The sequence below is a fragment of the Etheostoma spectabile genome, chromosome 20, assembly GCF_008692095.1.
Source record: "Etheostoma spectabile isolate EspeVRDwgs_2016 chromosome 20, UIUC_Espe_1.0, whole genome shotgun sequence".
In the NCBI taxonomy this organism is placed as follows: Eukaryota; Metazoa; Chordata; class Actinopteri; order Perciformes; family Percidae; genus Etheostoma; species Etheostoma spectabile.
The window spans coordinates 13,564,474-13,586,431 of record NC_045752.1 but is presented as its reverse complement, the minus strand read 5'-3'; the positions used below and the strand labels follow the sequence as shown (position 1 = coordinate 13,586,431).

Sequence of the window (21,958 nt, the reverse complement as noted above, 5' to 3'; positions counted from 1 at the left end):
TTATAATTATATCATGGTCATGTTAATAACTAAGTCTAATAACATGGTGCAGACAATGTAAACCTATGGTTAAATATAGAAATTCATTAGTTTCTATTCATCTCTTTCTGCTCTTCTATGTTTTATTTTATTAACACGACATTTAAATTGGTCACCTGCTCTACCAAGCTTAATAGTTTTTTGAACAGTCCAGCACATTAATTGGAACATTGGGATTTTAAATGCTGTTGCTGCAGTCATTGCTGATCATTATGTTCCAGCCCAGCTCACACTTTCACAACCCTGAGCATACACGGATTGCATTTTCTTTCTCTCACAAGGATGAGTAAAAAAACAAACTGTAGCAGCACACCGCGTTCTTCTAAAATTGACATGTTCCAACCAAGAATACATATCCAGCACCCAGACCAGTGGTGTGCCCCATGTTTCCTCTTTCAAGGCTAGTTGTGACACATTGTTGATCAGTTAGCCTCCATGATGATCAGTGTTACATTTCACACATTCAGGTGTCATTCCTTTACTGGTTATGATAAGGGCAAACACTAAATGATAAAAGTTTAATGAGTCAGTTAAAGAAGTGAAAGCACAAACACCTGCATGAGCGAAGCCAAAATGACACTCAAGGCCTAGTTTTCTGGTACGGATGCTGTTGGGTGTCTGGGGGGTTTTCTTGGGTGCAGGGCAGGGGGGGCAGACAGGGTGCACCCTGGTTTGTGAGAGGAAGGCGGAACTCTTCTAGCGTTCGTTCAAACACCCAGGAGTTGTTGGCAGGAATGTGTTAACTTTAAGCTTCAACTTTCAAAGTGAGGATTTCTTTTCCACTGAAATTGAAAGATTCACTCAAGCATGTCCCTTTTTTTGCTTTGTATCCATCTGAGTGCACCAAGTCCCACAAAACAGCACAGGGCAAAGGGTTAAGTATGTAATTCATCAAAATAAAATTAATAACGAGGGACTCTTCCTCTTAGAAAGTGCTGGAAAAAAATGTTTGCTGCCAACTTGCCTGTGGTGACAGTAAACATTCCAGAGCTAGACTGGAGTTTGGACTTGCCATTATCTGCCACAGCTGTGACAACGCCTGTTGGCCGCAGGTTTGTGGCTGGCCACACTGTGTTTACCTGGAAATGAATCTGAAAAGCGGCTGGACTGGGAAGGTACACAACCCAGCTAAATAAAAACCGAGAGTGGTCATTGCAACAAGATGCATTGTGGGAGGGAGTCCAAAGTTATTGCACCAGCCCCAGTGGGTCAGGGCGCAAACACAGGCGTAAACGCACTAAGGATATCCTCAAACACACACCTTTTGATATTAAGAGGAATGTGGTAAAGAATGCCATTCGATATGTTTCATGTTGACTGTATCCAGGACACTGCAGATTCAATACTTCTCTCTTGTGATGGTAAAGGACCCTATGTTGACCGCTGCCCTTCATTTATCAAACAAGATGACAGTTTATCTGTTAGACCACAGGAGTAGAGTGAGAACAGTGGGACCTCAAGAAATGCTTAGATCAGATGACACTAAAGAAGGCATGCACACCAAATTAGAGTCTTTGGGAGTTTAGATTGTTTCAATTTTGAGTTTAAAACAAATGAAGGGACCACTTTCACAACTTAGCAACCCAAATTTTTCTCTTTTTAATGGCTTGGAATTATTATATTTGGGTACAACTTTTAAGATTCTTATAAAAGGCACCTCATTAAAAAAGTGAAGCTTTTTCAAATGATGTAATTCATAGTACAATTCTCTGATTTAAGACTACACACATAATAACACTAAAAAAGGTGATTGGTTGGTTGATTGAATGAATTTACACAAAATTAAAAATTCTACCCTTTATGTGGATTGCGTGATGTATTTTTTAAATTGTATAATCGCTTCCACTCTGACATGGACGTGCCCAGATGCCATGGTTCCTTGTTATATCTGAACTTTAAGCAACGCGGGCAGAATGTGTATTAGAGCCAAAAGATTTAATATCACCAAATCAGCACATTGTTATTCATTAGTGGACCAACTGCAGAGTCAATACACATTTAATCACAGACTGAAGGCAATTAAAACGGGAGGGGCAGTAGTGCTATGTTAATTAAAGTGCCAGGCTCCCATGGGAAGCTCTGTGTCTAAATATCACTACAATCAAGCCAATGCCATAATCCATGAGGAGCTATGGTCATTCACATGCTGTCAGATCCATGTCAGCATGGACAAGAGGGCAAACCTGGCCTTGGGATTAAAAAGTTGTTTATCAAAATGGTCTTCCTAATCCTAACTGACTCAAGGGACATGGGCATAACCTATAGCAGCCTTTTCAAGATAGTTAAATTAATTGATCAGCTTTTTTGATTTAGTTTTGAATTGTTCAAAATATTTTAGATAAATGATGTCATGAAATAGGGGTATTGTATCAAACTTTAGTACAAATCCTCCTTTTGATGACCACAACGATCAACGGCTGCAACCATCACTAACAGACCTCTTGAGAAAACACACACACACTTACACACACACACACACACACACACACACACACACACACACACACAGATCTCAGCTCTACATCAGAGAGAGGCTTTTGGTCCATTTCCTTTTTCCATCAGTCACTCAGTCAGTCAGTGACTGAGGGTCATATCTGCTGCTGTCTTATCTGTATTCCAGGCTGATGGGGAAATTCAAGTTTGGGATTACCTCTGACTGCTGACCCGAACACATCTCGAAAAACCGGCCAGCCCTGCTCTTTCATTATCCTCATGCTTCAAAGCGCTGTAAAACGAATTCTCACACTCTCTTGAGCAGGAACTGGCATATCTAAAAAAAAACTATGCCTGAATGTGCTATGTGTTTTGTATGCATGAGGGTAGAAATTAAAAGCTGATAGTGAAGAATGTATATCTGGTCTGCATTAGACAAGAGCCTGTATCTTCTCCCTTCTACCAGGCAGTTGTCTCCTTCCTGTATGGACTGAGGGCCCATCCATATGCAGATGGCTAATTTGTAGTGTTTACAGAGGAGCAAAGAGGGGGCCGACAACTCATGAAGAGGGCTGAAAAGAGGCTGCCTACGTGTCACCCCAGGAGCCTGGTGGTAAAGCCTGCCCTACCAGAGCAACAGCATAAGTGTTCAATCTGTGTTTGCTTACCCGTGGACACCGATGGCTGAGTCCTGGCCTGGGGCCCGTAAATTGTGCTTTTTTTACAGGCCTTGACAGCTAACAGGCTATTGGGAACAGGGGCCCAATGACACAGCCACTCAACAGATTAGCACCTCATCAGCCTCCTGCAGCTTCGAACAAATACGGTCCCTGCCTCCTTCAAGACACAATAGGGCCGCCACTGCTAAACAGCCCCCCACCAAGAGAACCCCCACCCTTCTCCAGCCACAAAACCTCCTGGTCTGGTCTTTCTCCGGGCCACAGCTGCATCAAGGGGTCCTTCCCCGGTCCCTGAGCCCACCCCGATCCCAATTGGCAAGATCTGTGTATTTCAGGTGAGCAAATATTGCCACTTGCCTGAGAGTTCAATGGCCAGCCCTTTCAGGCAGGGGGTTGCGTATTGCACTTGCCTGCTTTGCAACAGTGGTACATGTGGCCTCACACAGCAACCGGGTCCATAGGATGGGTAAGGGGAATTCTCCAGGCACAGCTGGAGTCAGCAAATCAAACATACCTTTATGGCTCATCTGCATTTTCCCGGACTAGAGAACCATTTCCAGCTTTCATTTCCTCTCTCCCTGGCTTTTACAACAAAAGAACATCTTGATGTCCCTACCAGACACAACACACATAGCTTTGACTTTTTTTCTGCAATACACAAAAAAAAATTCTCTCTAACTCTGAAGTCTAAAACTCTGACTTAGAGACATCTCTCATTGACATAATTACCTTTACTATCTTTTCAACAGCCTACCCTAAAATTCCCTGAAAATGGACACGCATAGCTTGCATGGGTCAGGCCATTATAGGTAATAGGTAAACATGCAGGGGAATTGAAAGTTGATCTTGTCGACCACGTGCCATGTTTTTGGACACCTTTGTCTCCAATACACATATGCTTGAGGCATAAATGTCCTTTGTGGTTGCTGTGAGATTGTATTAGAGATTGGAGATAGTGTTTCTTGGGACTTGTGCCCTTTAGCAAGGACACAGGAAGCAAAAGTAAAACACTCTGGCTATATTGTGTTTGTTATAGTCAGTTACATGCAGATGGTAGTCTGTGGCATAAGTGCAAAGTCTACAGTGTTAAAGCTGTAGAATAAATGTATTTGTTACTTTAGTTATGGACACTTATCATCAAGTCATCAAATGAATCATGATATTTACTGGTCATCATGCCTGAGATGGCATTCTGAGGAATAAAGGCCACCAGCTGAATGTCACACCAACAAGCTTCTCACAGCTGAAGAGTACAGGGCCAGCTTAGGTAAAGGCTAGAGGCCCGTGGCTGTGTATTGGGTCAGAAGATGATGTTTTAGTGCCGAGGACCACGTTGGTCCCCCCTGGCAGTCAAACAGAAGTGTGGGTAGTCGTGTCCTGGGAGGCCTTCTTTGCCATCATAGTGAAATGGACACTGGCCCGAAAGCAAACAAGATCTATCCCATCCCCCCCCCCCCCCCCCCCCCCCCCCCCCCCCCCACAAACCCAGACCAACCTGGTCTGGGAGGGTTTTTCTGTTGTTCTGTTTGTTTGCTTGTTTGGTCTGGAGCCCATGGATACCCAGCATGGAGTAGAGAAGAGAAGCGGAGGAATGGAGGACGTAGAGAAGAGGTAGGGTGAGGTGGGGGGAGGAGCAGAGGATGCGTGACGTCTCAAACCTCTCCTTGAGGTGACGAGAGGCCTGCAGAGAAGCTACCAGGCAAAGCTGCTCAACAAATATACACAGACCCCAGGATCAGGGCAACAAGGACAGATTGCTGTCTCTGATCCTTCAGCAGATGTTATTTCTGACACGCATCTGACAGCACAGTCTTGATTCATGTAAATTTTAAAAGGACCTTTAAAACATGTTTTTAGTTGACTCTAAAGGAGATTTCTTTGGCTGAATCCAATTGTAATTTGTGAAACACTTCTTTGAAAAGCTGGCACACATCATTTTTTAAATGTTGTAGACAACAGTGCACATGCCTGATGCTCTACATGTATAAAATATAATTTGTATTCATCTTTAGATAACCAAATTCTTCACCACACACAGGCACGGACACACACACACACACTGACACACTCACTGTTCCATTGCAATTTTACTTTATTGACCTACAGAGAGTGACACCTTCTGGTTGCAAAAAGAGCTGCCTGTTTCAGTGGCGAGAGCAATGACAGTGCTACTCTACATGCATTGTCGCCGTGGGACATTACATGAATATATACAACAAACAAGGCGTGACTGTATCACTCATTTGCTTCCTTTTATTGTATTATTAACTACTGTATGTACATTTGCTGAGAATTGCTGAGCCTAAATATACGTATTTGTTCTCATATTTACAATATTTTAAAAGACGCCATTTAGGCACGTTTTTAAAATACTCTTGTTGGAATCGGCATTGTTTTTCTATATGGGTTTTCCACAAACATGTTCAATTAGCTTGTTAAAAAGTCTTGAAATGATTCTACTCTACCACGAGAGGGGGGCAGAATATTTAAAAAAAAATTCAATAAAAGGTAGTCCAGTAAAAAACATCACTAGCACCTCTATGACGGTGTAAAAAACCTAAAGGTGGACTTTACGGCAGGACAGTTGTACTGGATTGGATTAGTCTGTACAGGTGTACCTAATAAAGTGGAAACTGTCAACATGGCATAAACCTTTTTACATCAATGTTTAAAGAAAGGCATGGATTCATGAACATTTTACACCTCAGTCCAGCCAGAGGAGGGAGACATTGCACTTCATTTCGATCAATGGTTTTCCCTAACCATAACCATAAACATAACCATTGCTGCCTGGAAGGAGATGTTAGGGCCAAAAAACCCTAAACACCCTTTATTTCCCCAGCAGTTTTTGCTCTAATTTCCTTACATCTAAATTAAATTTAAAAAAAAAACTATTTTATTTCTTGGTTTACACCTCATCCCACTATAAATCCTTAAATGAGAGTAACACAAGCTACACTAAAATAAGTGGTATGCTACGGTGGGCTTAGTTTTGGGTTTTGTTGGCTTTGTTCACTGCGTAATATGTGAGGACCAACTCAGTGAACTCTAACAGTTATGTTGTATTTGTGCCTGTTCACTCTATAAATATCTCCCCCACAAAGGTTAATGGGGTCGTCTGGCCTGCAAAGACGATCCACATCTTGAAAACATTCAGACTAACAGATGCAGGAGAGCAGTATTGAGTATCATTTAGAGAAAGAAAAGAGTATCTTCAACCTCTCATCAGTGGCTATTATATGATAACATTGCAATAATGCTAGCCATGATTGTTAACAGTGGTCAGTCAGTATCTACAGTAAATGCAGAGAAGATTGGTGGAGGGATCAAGGAAAGCACACTTCAAAGATGTTGGTAAATTAATGACGGCTGTCTATTCTCTGTGGTTTACGGCGAACTGTGCCTTCAAACAATAGTCCCATTCTGAAGTACAGTCCAGGAATAAGACGTTTTATTCATACGGCTAGAGCTTAAGCACACGTTTGATACTGGAAGGACTTCCATGATAGCAATTTCAAAGTCTTTCACAAGCCCCCATTTTACCACCACCCTTTTTAACTATGTCATTACTCACTTGTGGTGAGCGACTGGCTCTGCAAACTGCTCGGTGTGGTGCAACAATCACATCCAGCTGCTGAGAATGGGATCTGACATGTTAAACCACTACACACACACACACACACACACACAAACGCACACACAATGCAACATACACAAAACTTTAAGCTAGGCCACTGAAATACAAAAGAAAGAAATTCAGAGATTGAAGAAAACTTTTCATTCTCAGTTGAGAAGTTGAGTTTTTATTCCATTGGTATGTACAGAAATATACAAAACACTGACACCTGCCAATCCAGCGGCAACAAAGACAGGAAGAGGACAACAGGAAACAGGAACATGCTCCCGAAACACACCAACAGAAAAAACTACAAAACTGTAGTCCAATAAACTCCCATGTGAACCAAATTGTAAGTATACCTAGTTTCTACTGTGTCTACTGTCTAGACAAAAAGGGCTATTGAAACGGTTCAGACAACATAATAAACAATGAAAACTGAAACCGATATTTTGTTCTATGTAAAACCTCAGTTGGCCACCTCTGGCCATGCAATTCAGACTTCAACTTCAACTTCAGATAGCTAAGGAGCATCAAAAACACATATTCCAGAATTGGAGTGCTTAAAAGGTCATATTAAAGAATACTGCAGGAAAAGATACACAGAAACATGATGCTTTAACATACATAGAGTCCATGTTGTTTTAGCCTTATGTTGAAACGAAGAAATAATGGCTCCATTATTGCATTTACTGACAATTCAGTGAGTCAAGAAATCCATGTAAAATTTAGAAAAGGTTTGGAAACATTGAAATGAACATATTTGGTCAGGGTCGGTTGGTCACTGTATCCAGGTGAAAGTTCATCAACCTTGCACGCTATTAGCTGCCAACAGATCATACTCTGATGACATGTTGGTTAAAAATACCTGAAGAGGTTTCTTTAAAATAAATTGTGCCAAAGCAGCCAATACTGCGTGAGTTGCAACAACTTTCTGCTTATTATCTCTGGGTAAAACTACCTAGACCGGATGCTTACTGTAGCAGCGAATAGTGTTTCTATTCAATTGCTATGTTCAATTGCAATAGTGCAAAAATCTAGCACAAATACATAACATACAAAAAAATAACATACACATATATGTGATAGTTCCAGTTCAATATCAAAGGACAGTCTCACAAACAGTTGGGAAATGAGAACAAAAATCAACGTTTTAAATTCTCTGACTGCAAATCCCTTGTGAAAAGTGCCCTTTACTCCTGGGGTAAGCTCTCAATCTCCAATCTCTTCTCTCACATAAAGTCATATTATTACTCAAAGTTATCCAAAATTGTGTGTACAACAACTAAACTATTAAGTACACCTTGTTTTGGTTTGTGACTGAATGAACCAAACTTGAGTAAATTCATGGAATGTTTTGATATTGTGCAAACAGAAGACAAGTACTCTTCTCTCCTGACAGTTTCTTAATGTGTTTCTGCGACACGCAGCTCCACCTGCGTACTGCTTGTAGCAGTTGTGCATCATGCTACAATGCTGTCTTTTCCCCACTTTGAAAGCCACTGGAGAATGATTCTCCACCTGATTGGCTTATCCGATCTGTTTCCACAACAAACAGTTCTGGAGGGAAAATCCGCCGCTCCCACAGCTTCATTAAAATGTCCCTGCATCCTTGGCCTTTAATACATGTGGTGTAGTAAGTCCCCTGTACCACTAGGGGTCCTCTTCCATGTCATCAAGGTTGGGAGCCATGATAAAGTGTTTGGGGTAAACGAGACTGTGCTCGTCTGCGTACTCCTCCCAGCGTGCATCGTCGCTCTCGTGGGTGATGTAGCGCTCGCCTCGCCGCGTCTCAAACTCCCTGAGGTCCAGCCATGTTTGATAGTCCTAAGAGAAAGATACATGAACTTTTCAAATAGTCCAGCACAACGGACACCTTAGTGAGGAGGTGTTCCTGACATAAAGTGATTGAATTCCTTTGAACTCTAGGCTTCAATGCTCATTGTTCACTCTCTTTCTTCATGGGCTTTTAGCAGAGTCAATTTGTTTTGTACTACGTGTGTGTCATACATTGTTATTTTCAATTTGGGCAACTCAGAAATGACATCGATTGGCAATGTGTGACAGTTTTTATGAAAAAAACAAATACTATTATGCAATTTCAAAGGGTATGAGTGCGTATGTCCACAGGTTTTCTGCTATATTTGTCTTTGAATGGATAGACAAGTGTGTCAGTGATCCAGATATATAAGAACCCTGTAAGATATTCAGAAATTTGGTAACATCACAAAGTGTATAGATGCAAATCATAAAAAAATGACATCAATGAATTTTGTAACTTCGATTATTACTCTATTTTTGACTTTTATTTTTGAACTACAGTCCCCTTGGTTCTGAGAAGAGTATGGAAACAGAAAATATACTTATATTTGTTTACATTTTTGCAAATGTGCACCATGAAAAGTGAAGAGCTGAATTAGTTAGCACTTTCTGTTTGCACTGTAACCACTGATGTAGAGACAACTATCAGCGGACCGTTGATACTGACAAAAACTTCCAAACATGATGAGTATGAGGCAATATCCTCAGAAAGTGTAAGTCATAATGAATCGAACAGTATGTGTATCATGCCTGTGTGTTCACATTTAACTGAGTTACAACTCTGAGAAGAAAGAGTGTGATTTGGGTTGAAGGGTCAAAGAAAATAAGGTAATATATTACCTGTAACCAGGGATGGCTGAGACACTTATCCACACTGTACCTCTTCCTCATCTTGACCTGGAGAAGATTGTTGATCAGATCTGTGGCTGTGAGGGAATTTAAAGATGATTATTGGGGGATTTTAGGCCATTATTAGACAGAACAGCTAAAGACAAGGGAAAGGGGAGATAGAGGGGGAATGCAGCAAAGGGCCGCAGGTCCGAATCAAATACGCGGCCGCTTAGCCTTTGTGCATGGCACGCACACTCAACCAAGTGAACTACTCAGGCGCCCCAGCTCTGAGGGAATTTGATAACATGCAGACTGTATCAATACACTCAACTAAAAAGATATATAATCTCATACCAACAGCATAGTAAAGGATGTGACTTTTTAAAAGGGCAACAGCCGTTCACAGTAAAAGATTCAGATCAGCAAGGACTGGGGTTACTGTTGATGGATTACTAAACATTAGCATCACCACTTTCATTCGTTGTTTCACCTTGTAATATATTTCACTCTGTGTGGGAGGAGCAGCAGCCTGGGCAGCTGGGGAGGTTTGAGAGTGACTCATCACAACCACAGACAAAGACAAGTCAGATCAAAGTTCAGACAACCCAGACGTGTAGGTGGTGACTGGTGAGGACAGCTCTGACGCTCCATGTCTGAGTTTCAGCTGACATTAAACAACGGGGCAACCATGCCGCCAGGCACTGACAAGAGTGAAGGACAAACTAGCTAACCTTCAGGGAACAAACAAATTGTTTTACGTCTTCTTACCCTCTGCAGAGATGTCCTTCCAGGGTGCAGGGGGGTACATGAAGGCAGCATTCTGGATCTGGTCATTAATGTCCTCGTCCTCATTAAAAGGGAAAGTCCCGCTCAAGCTGACGTACACAATAACTCCCACTGACCACATGTCTAAGGAACGGTTGTAGCCTTTACTACGCAGCACCTCTGGAGCTAGGTAGGCCGGAGTGCCAACTACAGACCGTCGGAACGACTTCTCGCCAATTATACGGGCAAAGCCAAAGTCACACAGCTTTACCTGTGAGAAAACAGAAAAAACATGGTCAGCGTATTTACACACACACACACACACACACACACACACACACACACACGCATATGATTACAACAGAAACATACATAAATTGTATGCACAAATATCTTTTTTGTACCTGAGGAAACGGCTCTGCTGAGGCCAGTAGTACATTCTCGGGCTTCAAGTCACAGTGAACAATGTTTTTGAAGTGCAGATGTCTTAAGGCCACCAGGATCTGTTGCAAGCAAAAGTAAATAAAAAAAGGGCAGATTTAGCTAAAAATCCCAAAAAATCCCGATGACAATAATATAAACTCCAGCATGTAAATGTTTAATGCATGGAGTGTCTGGTATAAACAGGATAATGTTTGTATAATCTAAGCAGTAGAATCTATGATGCTGCCATATGGAAAAAATAACAGCAGTATAAGCATACAAACGCCCTTAAATACTTCCAACCTGACCCGTACTTTTACATAATGACACATGAACTCATCTCATCATCCCATCTCAATAGTCACGAGGCCTGGCGTTAGCTGGAGCTGAACGCATGTCTGCGTATGGCCCTGTACCAAAACCACAGTGCGCCTGCTCCCCTATCCTGACCCTGACTTTGACAGAAGTCCTCCCAGCCACATCAGAGCCAGGCCCGCCGCAGCTAATGGGGCTTTTGTTTAATGACCCAGCTCCTGTTTGGGACCCGGGCTCCACGGAGGCCCAGGGGCCTGCTGCTCTTCCAATCAGGCCACAAAGCCACGAGCACACTGCAGACTGTAATCCAAGGCAAGGGAGGAGGCCCTGATGCCATGCAGACCAATCCCGTAAACAATTCCCCCCAATCAGCTCACCACTAGTATAAACAGGCCCAAGCTGCAGCAAAGGCTCAGTGTGCTAACACACAAGAAAAAACAAAAGGGAGGACAGGGAGAGAGGGAAACAAAGCTATGATACAAAATAAAACACAACAGAAAAGCTAGCAAGAACCTGATGAAGATGCCATCTGAAAGTATAAAGCGTGGAAAGGAAATGACACATGCTGTAGATCTATCATTATATTGATTGTAATTTTATTTGTGATGAGATGCTTTCAGAGAGAATATAGAAACATCAGGCTACGGAGCATTCCAGTTAAAGTCAACGAGTGAGTACTGCAATCCTAGTCTTGAAGACTTGAGCAAAGGGATGAAAAGTGTGTTTCTACAACACAGACCTGTGTGACTAAGAACTTGGTGATTCGTTCAGGCAGTTTGCTCTTCTCGCTGGACAGAATCATCTCCAGCATGTCGCCGTGCAGCTTCTCCATGACAACAAACACCCGCTCCGGCGTCTCAAACATACACTCCAAGTTGACGATACCCGGGTGATGCAGATTCTGAGAGAAAGCACAAAAAGACAACGTGTTTACCCTGATTCAGAAATAGTGGGTAGAGCTGGGCAATATATCAATATCGTGATATGAGACTAGATATTGTCCTTTTTTTAATATCGTAATGTGGCATAAGTGTTGTCTTTTCCTGGTTTTAAAGGCTGTATTATAGTAAAGTGATGTCATTTTCTGAACTTACCAGACTGATACTATAACTGTTATATTATTTGCCTTTACCCACTTAGTATTATATCCACATTAGTGTTGATTATTTATAAAAAATCTCATTGTGTGAATATTTTGTGAAAGCACCAATAGTCAACACTACAATATCGTATTTTCCACATTGCCCAGCCTTAATAGTGGGGGTACAACTTAGGAAAGACAGTCTGTAGCATGTACTGTATACTGAAAGGCTCCAGCCAAGGCCTCTCATACTGACAGTGCATGCTAGACTTTGATTTCATTGTGTGCTATTATTGATAGATTCTCGACATTACCTGTAATATGGCCACCTCATTCCTTAGCTGGCTCTCCTGCTTAGTAGGAAATCTCATCTTGTCAATCACCTTGATGGCCACATCTCTGCCGCTTTTTCTGTGTTTGCCTAAAAAAAATTACGGGACACAGTAAAATGAGTAAATAGCATTCAAATGTAATACACACAGTAGAGCTATACCTTATTAAATGTTAGTTGTACCATATTAAAAGTGAAACATACCTCCATACACAATGCCAAACTGGCCGGATCCCAGCACCTCATCAGAGAATATTTGGTACACTGAGGCAATATCCTATACAGACATAATTTGCATTGTTACTGTTGTGTTTTTCTTTGACTTTTTTCATGCGTGCATCGGTAAAGGTTACATCACTAAAAGCCCAGAGATAAAAAATAGTTTTGCTCTTCCAAAAATGTTTTCTGGTATTGCCAAACAATTAACTTTCACTCGATGCAGAAGCGCAACTAAGATGAAAACCCCTTGACCAAAAATACTGGTCAGTAGTTTCCCTATTTGTGCAGCATAAAAGCTTCCCCTGGATGTGTTGGTGAAGAAACAGTAGAATACAGTTTCTGATTTCACCACAACAGCTACTTTAAAGGAGAATTTTTTACATTAATCTCGATTGTCATAAATATGCGTGTACTTTCGATTGAAAAAAACCCGATCTGAATCAGTGCAGGCAATATTGAGTAGCTTCCACTGAGCTAAAACGGCAGTTGTCGGGGCAAATTTTAGAGTGCCTCTGTGCCTCTTAACAGGATTAAAATGAATAAAAATGTCTGTGCAACATGAACAGGGTCCTTATGTGACAACAAACTGCGTTTTCAACTCAGACATTGTTTAAATTCACCTACCATGGTCCCTGTCTCGATCCTGCCGGTAGCTGCTAGCTTGTAGCTGCTAGCTCCTAGCTGCCATCCGGTGAGTGTGTTCAGCCAGGCTTCAGTGATAAATATCCCAACAACAATCCACGGAGCGGCGGTGGTGTGGCTATGTCCTCCAGAGGACAGGTCATGGCTTTGTGACAAAAACTTGAAATTTATTCCCCTCAAAAATAAGTAATTGAGCTCTGTTGTGGTTATTACCATATCAGTGACTATGTACCTGCATGGAAACAGGGCAAACGATGTATGTGGCTTTGCACAGTGATAGCGTTAGAGAAGCTAGCTGTAGTCTCGCGCTGAAGTCCCGTTGTAGAAGGAAAAGGAAAATAGTGTGCAGATCGCTCAGAGCTACCGTGATGTGACCTGTCCTCTGGAGGACATAGCCACATCACCGCCGCTCTATGAATAGTTGTCGGGATGATTATCTCAGAAGCCTGGCTGAACACACTCACCGGATGGCAGCTAAGAGCTAGCAGCTAGCAGCTACAAGCTACCAGCTACCGGCAGGATCGAGACATGGACCAGAGTAGGTGAATTCAAACAGTGTCTGAGTTGAAAACACAGCTTGTTGTCATGTGAGGGCCGTGTTCATGTTCGTGTTGACATTATGATTGGATTTTATGCCTGTTAAGAGGCACAAAGGCACTCTAAAACCTGCCCCAGCAACTGCCGTTTTAGCTCAGTGGAAGCTCATACACGTAGCTGTATTGCCTGCACCAATTCAGGCCTGGGTTTTTTCAACTTAAAGTTGACGCATATTTATGACGATCAATATTAATGTAAAAAATGGCAAGAATTCTCCTTTAATAGCACATGAATGCATGCATGTGTAACTGTGCGGGGAAATTATGCAACAGCGTCTAAGAAAAAAGAAGTCTCACTCACCACATTCTCCTGGATCTGGCAGTTGGACACAGATATGCTGATGGACAGCTCTTCTGGAGAGGAAAACACATGATGTTTCCACATTCAACAATTCAAAAAACGTCACTGTACCAAAGCATAAGCATGAATCTTTAATCGTAGTCAAAGACGCATTGCTCAAATATTAGCATTTTTTTCAAGCTTATTGCAGCTGCGTGCAATAAGTTACGGCCCCACTTAATGAAACATTTATTACACAATAAATTGGCTATAAAGTCATCTGGGAAACTATGTGTGACTAAATGGTGCAAGAACGCAATGCATTTCATAACTGGGAATTTAAACAGCCGCAGGGGCTAATACTGCATCCTAGTCCAATGATTACAAAAGCCAGACATAAAAGCAAGTAGAAAACATAATGCAATCATTTAGCTGATGCTTCGCACAAAAATTAAATTTCAATCTGATCAAAACATGCTCTACTTTGTAATGAGAAATGATCACATTATAACAGTTATATTTGGAGATTAAATATCAATATAATTTACCAGTTCATCTGCAAATATTTAATAAATGAATGAATACATAAGAAGGGACCAGGACCTTTCCTGTCTTTATGTTAAGGAAAAAGCTTCTCTGATCTATAACACTAAATAACATAGTGAGATAGGCTCAGTTTCTGTACAGTCATGCCAGACATTTGTCACTAACGTCATCTTCTAACAGTGACTTGCTTCAAAGCCTCCTTTAGCCTATAGACTCTAATACAGGGTTTTCCCTGCCTATCGAAAGCTAACGCTAGCTACTTATATAGTTTTTGGACCACTTTAGCCAAGGTGGTGTGAAGAGGGCCCTTCTTTCTATTTGAGCAAACCTCAAACTTTTCAACACACAAGGAGAAGGAAGACTTTTCATTTGTTGAGGCCCTAGAAATGACCTACTTAGTCCCATGTTGAGTCAGGAAAAACACTGTGATATCACAAGTCATCACTGACATGGCACACAGTCCCAAACTGACAACATTCCTCACTAATGTGTATTACAAACTATACTGTATATCTGTCTTAATTTCAGAAATTAAATGACGTTTGCAAGCCAAAAGATTTGGATTTGGTTTGGTGTGGATTGTACCCATCCCATAATGGACTATATTAGCTGAAAACGTCACAAAAGAGCACTCTTAATCACTTTTTGACTTTCCAGTGACTGATTTAATAGGATTGGTTGTCTGAATTACAAGAAAAAGAAGAAAAAAAGTTAATTCTATTTCAAGTTGTTTTTCCATTTCTACCACAAGCACAAGAAAGCTGTAATCTTGTACTTACTATGATCTTTGCCCTGGCCAGCAGCACTGGCCACACTGGGCTGAGGGGTGACAGGCATCAGGGCCTGTCTGATGGCCTTCTCCCAGCCCTGAGCCACATCCATACCAACTCCTGAGGCAGCCAGAGAGGGGCTGTGGTAGTGACTGCAGTTGTTCTCCCCTACATAGTAGACCATGGTGGCTGTGATGATCTCAAAGCAGTGTGGGTTGCTGCCCTGGGCCAAATTCCTGTAGTCTTTGGACTGTTCCACCTGGAGGATCTCGGACAAAGGGATTTCCTGTGGGACGGGTGAGGGACAGAGATCACAACTAGTTTCACCAAAATATTATCTTCAGTGTTTCTCAAATAAATGAGATCCAGAACATGTTCATCAAGTGAGAGCCTGCCTGAGTAATGCCTGCCCAGTCAACCAATACACCTGAGGCATAAACAATTTATTGGCGTAAAAAAGGCTCCTTGACAAAACAAAACAGGGTATAGTAGTCCCACAACAGATGCCCAACCACATTTCTAAGTACCAACATGTAAGCCATGTTAAAAAAAATAATAATACAGAAATACCTCATTGAATAATTTTTTTTTAATGCATAGATAAAATAGATCTACAGCTAAATTACTAAAAACAGTTGGCTCTTTTTACCAAGTAAACAAGTTTGATGTTTGCTTTCAAAAAAGTTACTAATTTTGTAAAAGTAGACAGCACTTTTTTTAAAGATGGAAAAAATATAAAATCTTGTTTAAGCAGGAACATGCTAAATGATATATAATATAATGTACCACCTAAACAATGACAAGACAGGAACAATAATACAGGTAGTAACACTCACACACACAGTGTTGATTAAATAGTCCCAGCTCTAGCTTTCTCTCCTTGACTCTTCTCTTTCTTATGAGCACAAACAGAAAGGCCAGTTGAGCACACTTTAAAAGTCACTGTCAAAATCAAAGACAGGAGGGCGGGTCAAAAATTAAAAAACACAGAGAAGTTCCAGCCAATGGGGGCTCAGAGAGGCACACGCTGTCTCCTCCGCGTGGCTTACCACAGAGTATCAGATGAAGTGCTTGTGGTTGGCGAGGTCGGGTCACATGAGCGGGCCCTGCGGCAGCTGAAGTGCTCTGGTTCCCTGATTACAAGGCAGGGCCAGCCAGATGCCCCATCTGAGCACGAGCCGCTGGCGCTACCGCTAGCCACCGAGACGAAAGACACGGCAACTACCGTTCCTCCGCAGGGCAGTGTGTGGGTGGGTGGGTGTGTGTGTGTGTGTGTGTGTGTGTGTGGGTGGGTGGGTGGGTGCAACGTTTGATTATGACAGGACTCAATCTGGCAGGGACAGAAAGAAGCCCCCTCACCCCGTAAAAGGTTCTTCAGAGAAAGCCACAAGTACAGGGGTCTCATCTTCAAACGAGGAGCCGTTATGGCTTCCAAATGGAGAAAATGGCTGCCATGCCTGGCAAGCAAGCCACCACGCGACCACCAATAATCAGATTGGAGGTATAAAAAAAAGGGGAGAGGGGAGGACAGTGGCCACACACTGATGAGCAGCAGGCTAGAAACTTCAGAGAAATGAGAGGAAAATGCCCAGGACAGAGGGTTTCCCAGATACACACATGAGCATATGGAGAATCTGTGGTTTCAGAGAAGAAACCCCTGAAAGAACATTTGTCTAATGTATGTGCAGGAAATTAGCTCATGTTATCTATCATTGGATTTAAAAAAAAACTACTACTCTGAGGCGACAGGCATGGAACAAAAGATCGATCTTTGATGCATGTAAAGAAGACATTTACAGCTAGCCTTAAATTAGCCTCTTGAAGGTCTTAAACATAGCTGAGCGCCAAGTTGATAATAAAACACACCCTGAGGAGTCGGTCCCTGCTGAGGTTTCCGCTCCAAGGCTTTAGTGGCAGGGGATGCAGGGTGTGACAGAATAATTGGGAGAGAAGGGTGAAGGCTTCTTTTACAACCAGCATAAGAGGGAGATAGTAAGAAAGAGGATTATGGACACAGCAGCATATCAAACAACCTGTTAGAATGACACGCACACACTCAAAAGTGAACGTGTCAATTCTTGCACTGGAAACTCTGCTACATCCTACACATCATCCCACTGCAACACAAGTCTGACCACTACAGATCAAGGAAATGTCAAAGTCTCAAAAACACACAAAGCGACATGAACAATAAAATGATTACATCCCCCACCCAGACGCACAACCACCAGCACACATGTGGAAGTCTTTACCTTGCAGGCTGTAGTTCCCTCCCTCAGTCCTCAATGTATAATTACTGTGCTATTAAGCCCCTGCGGCAGTGTAATGACTGACTACGGTGCTGGCACTGAGTGGGGAAGTGTCACACAACACAACTGGTTTTACATATTGAAATTACAGTGTTTCACTCACAGCTACCACTTACGTTAGAATGGGTTAAAAAAAAGATTAAAACTCCAATTTAAAACTAATTGTCAGGTTTTGAAGAATTCAACCATGTTATGGAATAATGGTGCATAAAAATTGTCCTGTAAATCCACATTTCTTTTTTTTCTTTTTTAAACGTGGAAATGCCTGTCAAAATGATTTTTTTTCTTCTTCAAAACCCCTCCAAATGTTCCATCTGATCAGATATACAGGAGTTAAAGATAGTGACTGTTGATGTGACCTGATCCTTTTGCTTCTTGCAGGAAAGAGACCAGGCAGCAGGGTGAGAAACCACATGGGGAAATTTCAGCGGGCCAAACTGACCACATGGTAGTTTACAGTTGCAACACGACAGTCCTCAAGCTGAGTCACACAGCGACCACTGGGTAGACTGTATTTACATACCTCTCATAAGTGTGACAGACAATATTCAAACGTGGATATGAGAAATAATCACTCCTCATGACTTTAACATCACCATCTTTAAATTGTAAGAAACTAGTGTAATGGTAAATTGTCACTAATCTGGCGTAATCATGTAGCCTGGGAAAACCCTGAAAAACTTTAGGCAAATTTGAGATTTTCTCTGCAAGTCCGTCTGGCCAAGAGCCCATTAAAGCCCATTTCCAATTTTTCAAAATAGAGGCACCAATCACAATCGTTGATTGCTTTACACGATGCCGATAACGCAGCAAATTTCCGGGCTCTGCAACATGCTAGCTGGTTAAGATGTTTTTCCGTCCCGCTGCATACCTCATCTCCTTCATTGCTCGGTTTGAGGTCTTCCAATACCTTCCCCAGACTCAGTCTCAGCTACAACTGAGAAGGGTCTGGTGTCAACCAGGCTAGCTATCATTGGGCCTTTATAGATATTATTCTTCGGGGACTCAACATTGAATCAATTTGCATCCAGCTGCTCCATTTTCATAAAAAATGCCTCTGTGTGTTTGATGTGGATGACAAGACATGGTTTGCCAAGAACCAAGCAGAGATGATAGTTGTATGCTTACTTTGTAGAACTTGGCTCCGGTGTCATTCTGGAAGAGACTCAGACTCTTGCTGTCCAGCCTCCAGTAGTGTCTCTTCCGCTGTTCAAGAGGGAAAGGAAGGCCAAGTTAGTCCCAACGACAAAACACACATCACCTACCAACATTACAGTGCTTTAAAGTTTAGTTTCATGAGGAAAATACCTTCTGTGCTGAATTCAACACATGTGAACAGCTTTGGAGAAGGAGTTTTCCCCAGCATACAGGCTAAGCACAGCCCATTTCAGACTGGGCTCCTTTGTTGGGCTTTTGGGGTTATCAGTCTTACCAGGTTGTCCCTGCTCGTATAATGAACCATCCAGCCCTCCTTCACCACAGTGGAGCTCCGCCTCTTGGTGTGTTTGATGGACTGGACCACCCGCATCAGAGGGATGTTGCTGCTAGTGGAAGGGCTAGACATACACACAAAATTAAGATTTCATGAATCAATATGGCAATTACTTACTCTGCCAGGGCTAAATATACTGTAACAGTAACGGGTTACATTTCAATTGACCTGTAGCCAGCTAATGAAACCTTTTATATTTGTTTTTCTAACCACCCAGTGTCTGCTAGGTCTTTCCTAACAGAAATCCTGCACAGGAAGTGATGCATTTTATGTTTGCAGCAGTGGCAACACTACTGGAAACATAAAACGCACACTGCTGGTGTAGAATAAACATAGGAATTGGGCAGTTAGACCTGGTGGTTTAAAGCATAACCGCTAAGTCCCCGGTCCACCTACTCTTCGTCAACAGAAAATCTACAATGGCAAATTATCAGCTATAATGTTTGTCTCTTAATGGGGTAGCAGACATGAAAATGCAGGAATGTCAAACTGGATAACCTCTATTTATATAAACATACCTAATTGTTTTGATGGGCTCTTCGTCCTTCTCTCGATCCAATAAGGGAGAATCCATGTCAAACATCCTCTCATCTGGAGTGGAGGGTTCCTCTGGGTCATCCAGTCCTCTGCCGCCATCCATATCGCCACTGTCCACCTCCATAGTATAAATGGTAGTGTCCGAGTCCGGGCCAGGACTGGCTGGCTCTACACAAATACATTAAATATCCAAATGTTTAAAAATTGCAAATATCGGAGATATACCACTGCGCCTGTGAACTTGGATGAAGAACTTACCTCCATTGAAGTCCACCTCCCCCAAACAGTCTCTAGGTACCTTTGAAGCACATCGCTTATGGCAGTTAAATCTGCAATCTGGCAGATGAAATAAAATTTAAAAAAATGACTCAAACACATTATAATTATATTAAAGCATCACCAAATAGGGACACAATGTATTTGAAACCCTTCATATATGGTCCTACCTTTACACTGCATGCCCTGGCGAAAGAGACCCTTGAGCAGACGCTTGCAGTACTGGCAGATAGTGGGACGAGTGTAGGTGTGAATGGCGAAGGTGTGTGGAACCTTAACCCGCCCCAGCACCATCTTCTCCATCCAGATAGGCCTGCCACTCCAGGACAGGATCCGCTTCCCTGCCTCCTGATGGGACCTCTGCTGCGGGGGTTGGAAGGATAGGGGAGAAAAAAGAGAAGAGGAGGGACGTTTGGAAGAATTAAAAAGCCATATGCAGGAAGGAAGCGAAAGGGGAAAATAAAGGAACAACAGCCTCAAAGGGAGTATTTGAGTAATAGGGAAAGACAGAGTGAATAATGATATGGCAGTAGAAGAAGAGAAAGACATAAGTGGAAAAGGGAAAAAGAAATCTGTCAAACCGAATTAGCATAACTTTGCATAGTTAACACAAGCCTAGTGGTCAAAAGATCTTATCTGTCTTATCTAAAGTTATTAGATTTGTCATGTTTTACCACGTATGAGCATTCAGTTTGGATTTTGTATAAATAAATCAAACAGTCTGGAATCTTCTGAAAGAAATGGAGAGGGAACCAGAAACTGGGACTTTTAATGTCATTAGTATAATTACATTTCCTGATGACCTTTAGTGGCGACACAGACAAGAGGGGAATATTCCAGTGCAGGCGTATGCAAAAACTGTTTCATAAAAAGGATCTCTCCACTGAGCTCTGTGCAGCTCAATTCAATTTTCTGCATCAGTGGTATTCTACAACAGGACCCAGGAGATTCACCCATGGAAACGAGCCAAGTTTGATAAGTTTAGACACATTTAACAGTTGAAACAAAGCTTGTGAGCAGCATGTGAATTGACTGCCTCACATTCTTGTCCAAATCACCTGGCTCGCAGTCGGATTTAGGATAATGTCTGAACTCCGGCCAGCTCATTTTTATGTGTGAGGATAATAAACCCCCCCCCCCACCCTTCATTCAGAGGATAAGCAGATACTGATGTCTTTTTCAACTTTTCACAGCGCTCTTTAAGGGGTTTCTTCACTTCTATCCAAGCACAATCAGAACTCACCTCGTCCAGGATGACCACGGCATTTTCAGGAGGTGCCGGTCGGGGGACGGAGATGGAGGGGCCAGGCAGTGAGACATTGGACAATCGCCTTTTCCGGACACCAGAACAGTTATTTGGGATCTTAAAGGCGCAGCGCTTGTGGTAGTTTAGCCCACATCCTTAAAACATGAAAACACAAATGACATCAGTCACAAACACTAAGGCAGTATAAAGGCTACAGGTTACAGAACATCAACCTGTGAGGTGAAAAAGGGTTGAACATATTTTTGTTTTGCAAATCAGCCAAACAATGGCCCACTGACGGCTTGGAAGGAGAATTTATGACTATGAATGGTTCACTGGTAAATAAATCAATTTAGTTCAAGTGTCAGATGAGACTTCAATTGCAGCCTAATGACATGAAAATGAAAAAGTACAATTCAAATCTGATCCAATGAGGACCAACAAAACAAAAATGAAAAGGCGAGCCAACATGCCATTATTCCACGGGGATCTAAATGTCAACACTTGCTACACTGCCGAATCTGTCTTTTTTGCTTCAATATCTCCCTGATACATTGTTGAAGTCGGACATTTGGTGTGGATTTTCCCCCTGAGATACAGTGAAAGGTAGAGTTGGTTAGCTAAAAAACTCACAATGACACATCTTGGTTCTGTAGTATTTAACAAGGTGTGTGTGTGTGTGTGTGTGTGTGTGTGTGTGTGTGTGTGTG

At 42.1% G+C, this 21,958-nt stretch overlaps 1 protein-coding gene across 3 annotated transcripts in view; it reads right to left on the bottom strand.

The window, feature by feature from the left end:
- Positions 1-6,911: 6,911 nt before the first annotated feature.
- Positions 6,912-21,958, bottom strand: part of prkd3 (protein kinase D3) — a 41,865-nt gene continuing 26,818 nt past the window's right edge. For 2 of the 3 annotated variants that reach the window (XM_032500680.1, XM_032500682.1), the window contains 15 exons: positions 21,246-21,403; positions 20,173-20,365; positions 19,985-20,062; positions 19,708-19,894; positions 19,130-19,253; positions 18,826-18,903; positions 15,398-15,674; positions 14,094-14,146; positions 12,540-12,612; positions 12,319-12,425; positions 11,663-11,824; positions 10,590-10,688; positions 10,189-10,456; positions 9,430-9,515; positions 6,912-8,595 (listed from right to left, as the gene is read on the bottom strand). In XM_032500680.1, the coding sequence (XP_032356571.1) occupies positions 8,422-8,595; positions 9,430-9,515; positions 10,189-10,456; positions 10,590-10,688; positions 11,663-11,824; positions 12,319-12,425; positions 12,540-12,612; positions 14,094-14,146; positions 15,398-15,674; positions 18,826-18,903; positions 19,130-19,253; positions 19,708-19,894; positions 19,985-20,062; positions 20,173-20,365; positions 21,246-21,403 (2,117 nt within the window). In that variant the 3' untranslated portion in view covers positions 6,912-8,421. The remainder of the gene's footprint in view (positions 8,596-9,429; positions 9,516-10,188; positions 10,457-10,589; positions 10,689-11,662; positions 11,825-12,318; positions 12,426-12,539; positions 12,613-14,093; positions 14,147-15,397; positions 15,675-18,825; positions 18,904-19,129; positions 19,254-19,707; positions 19,895-19,984; positions 20,063-20,172; positions 20,366-21,245; positions 21,404-21,958) is intronic. The other variant, XM_032500681.1, reaches the window with a different exon arrangement.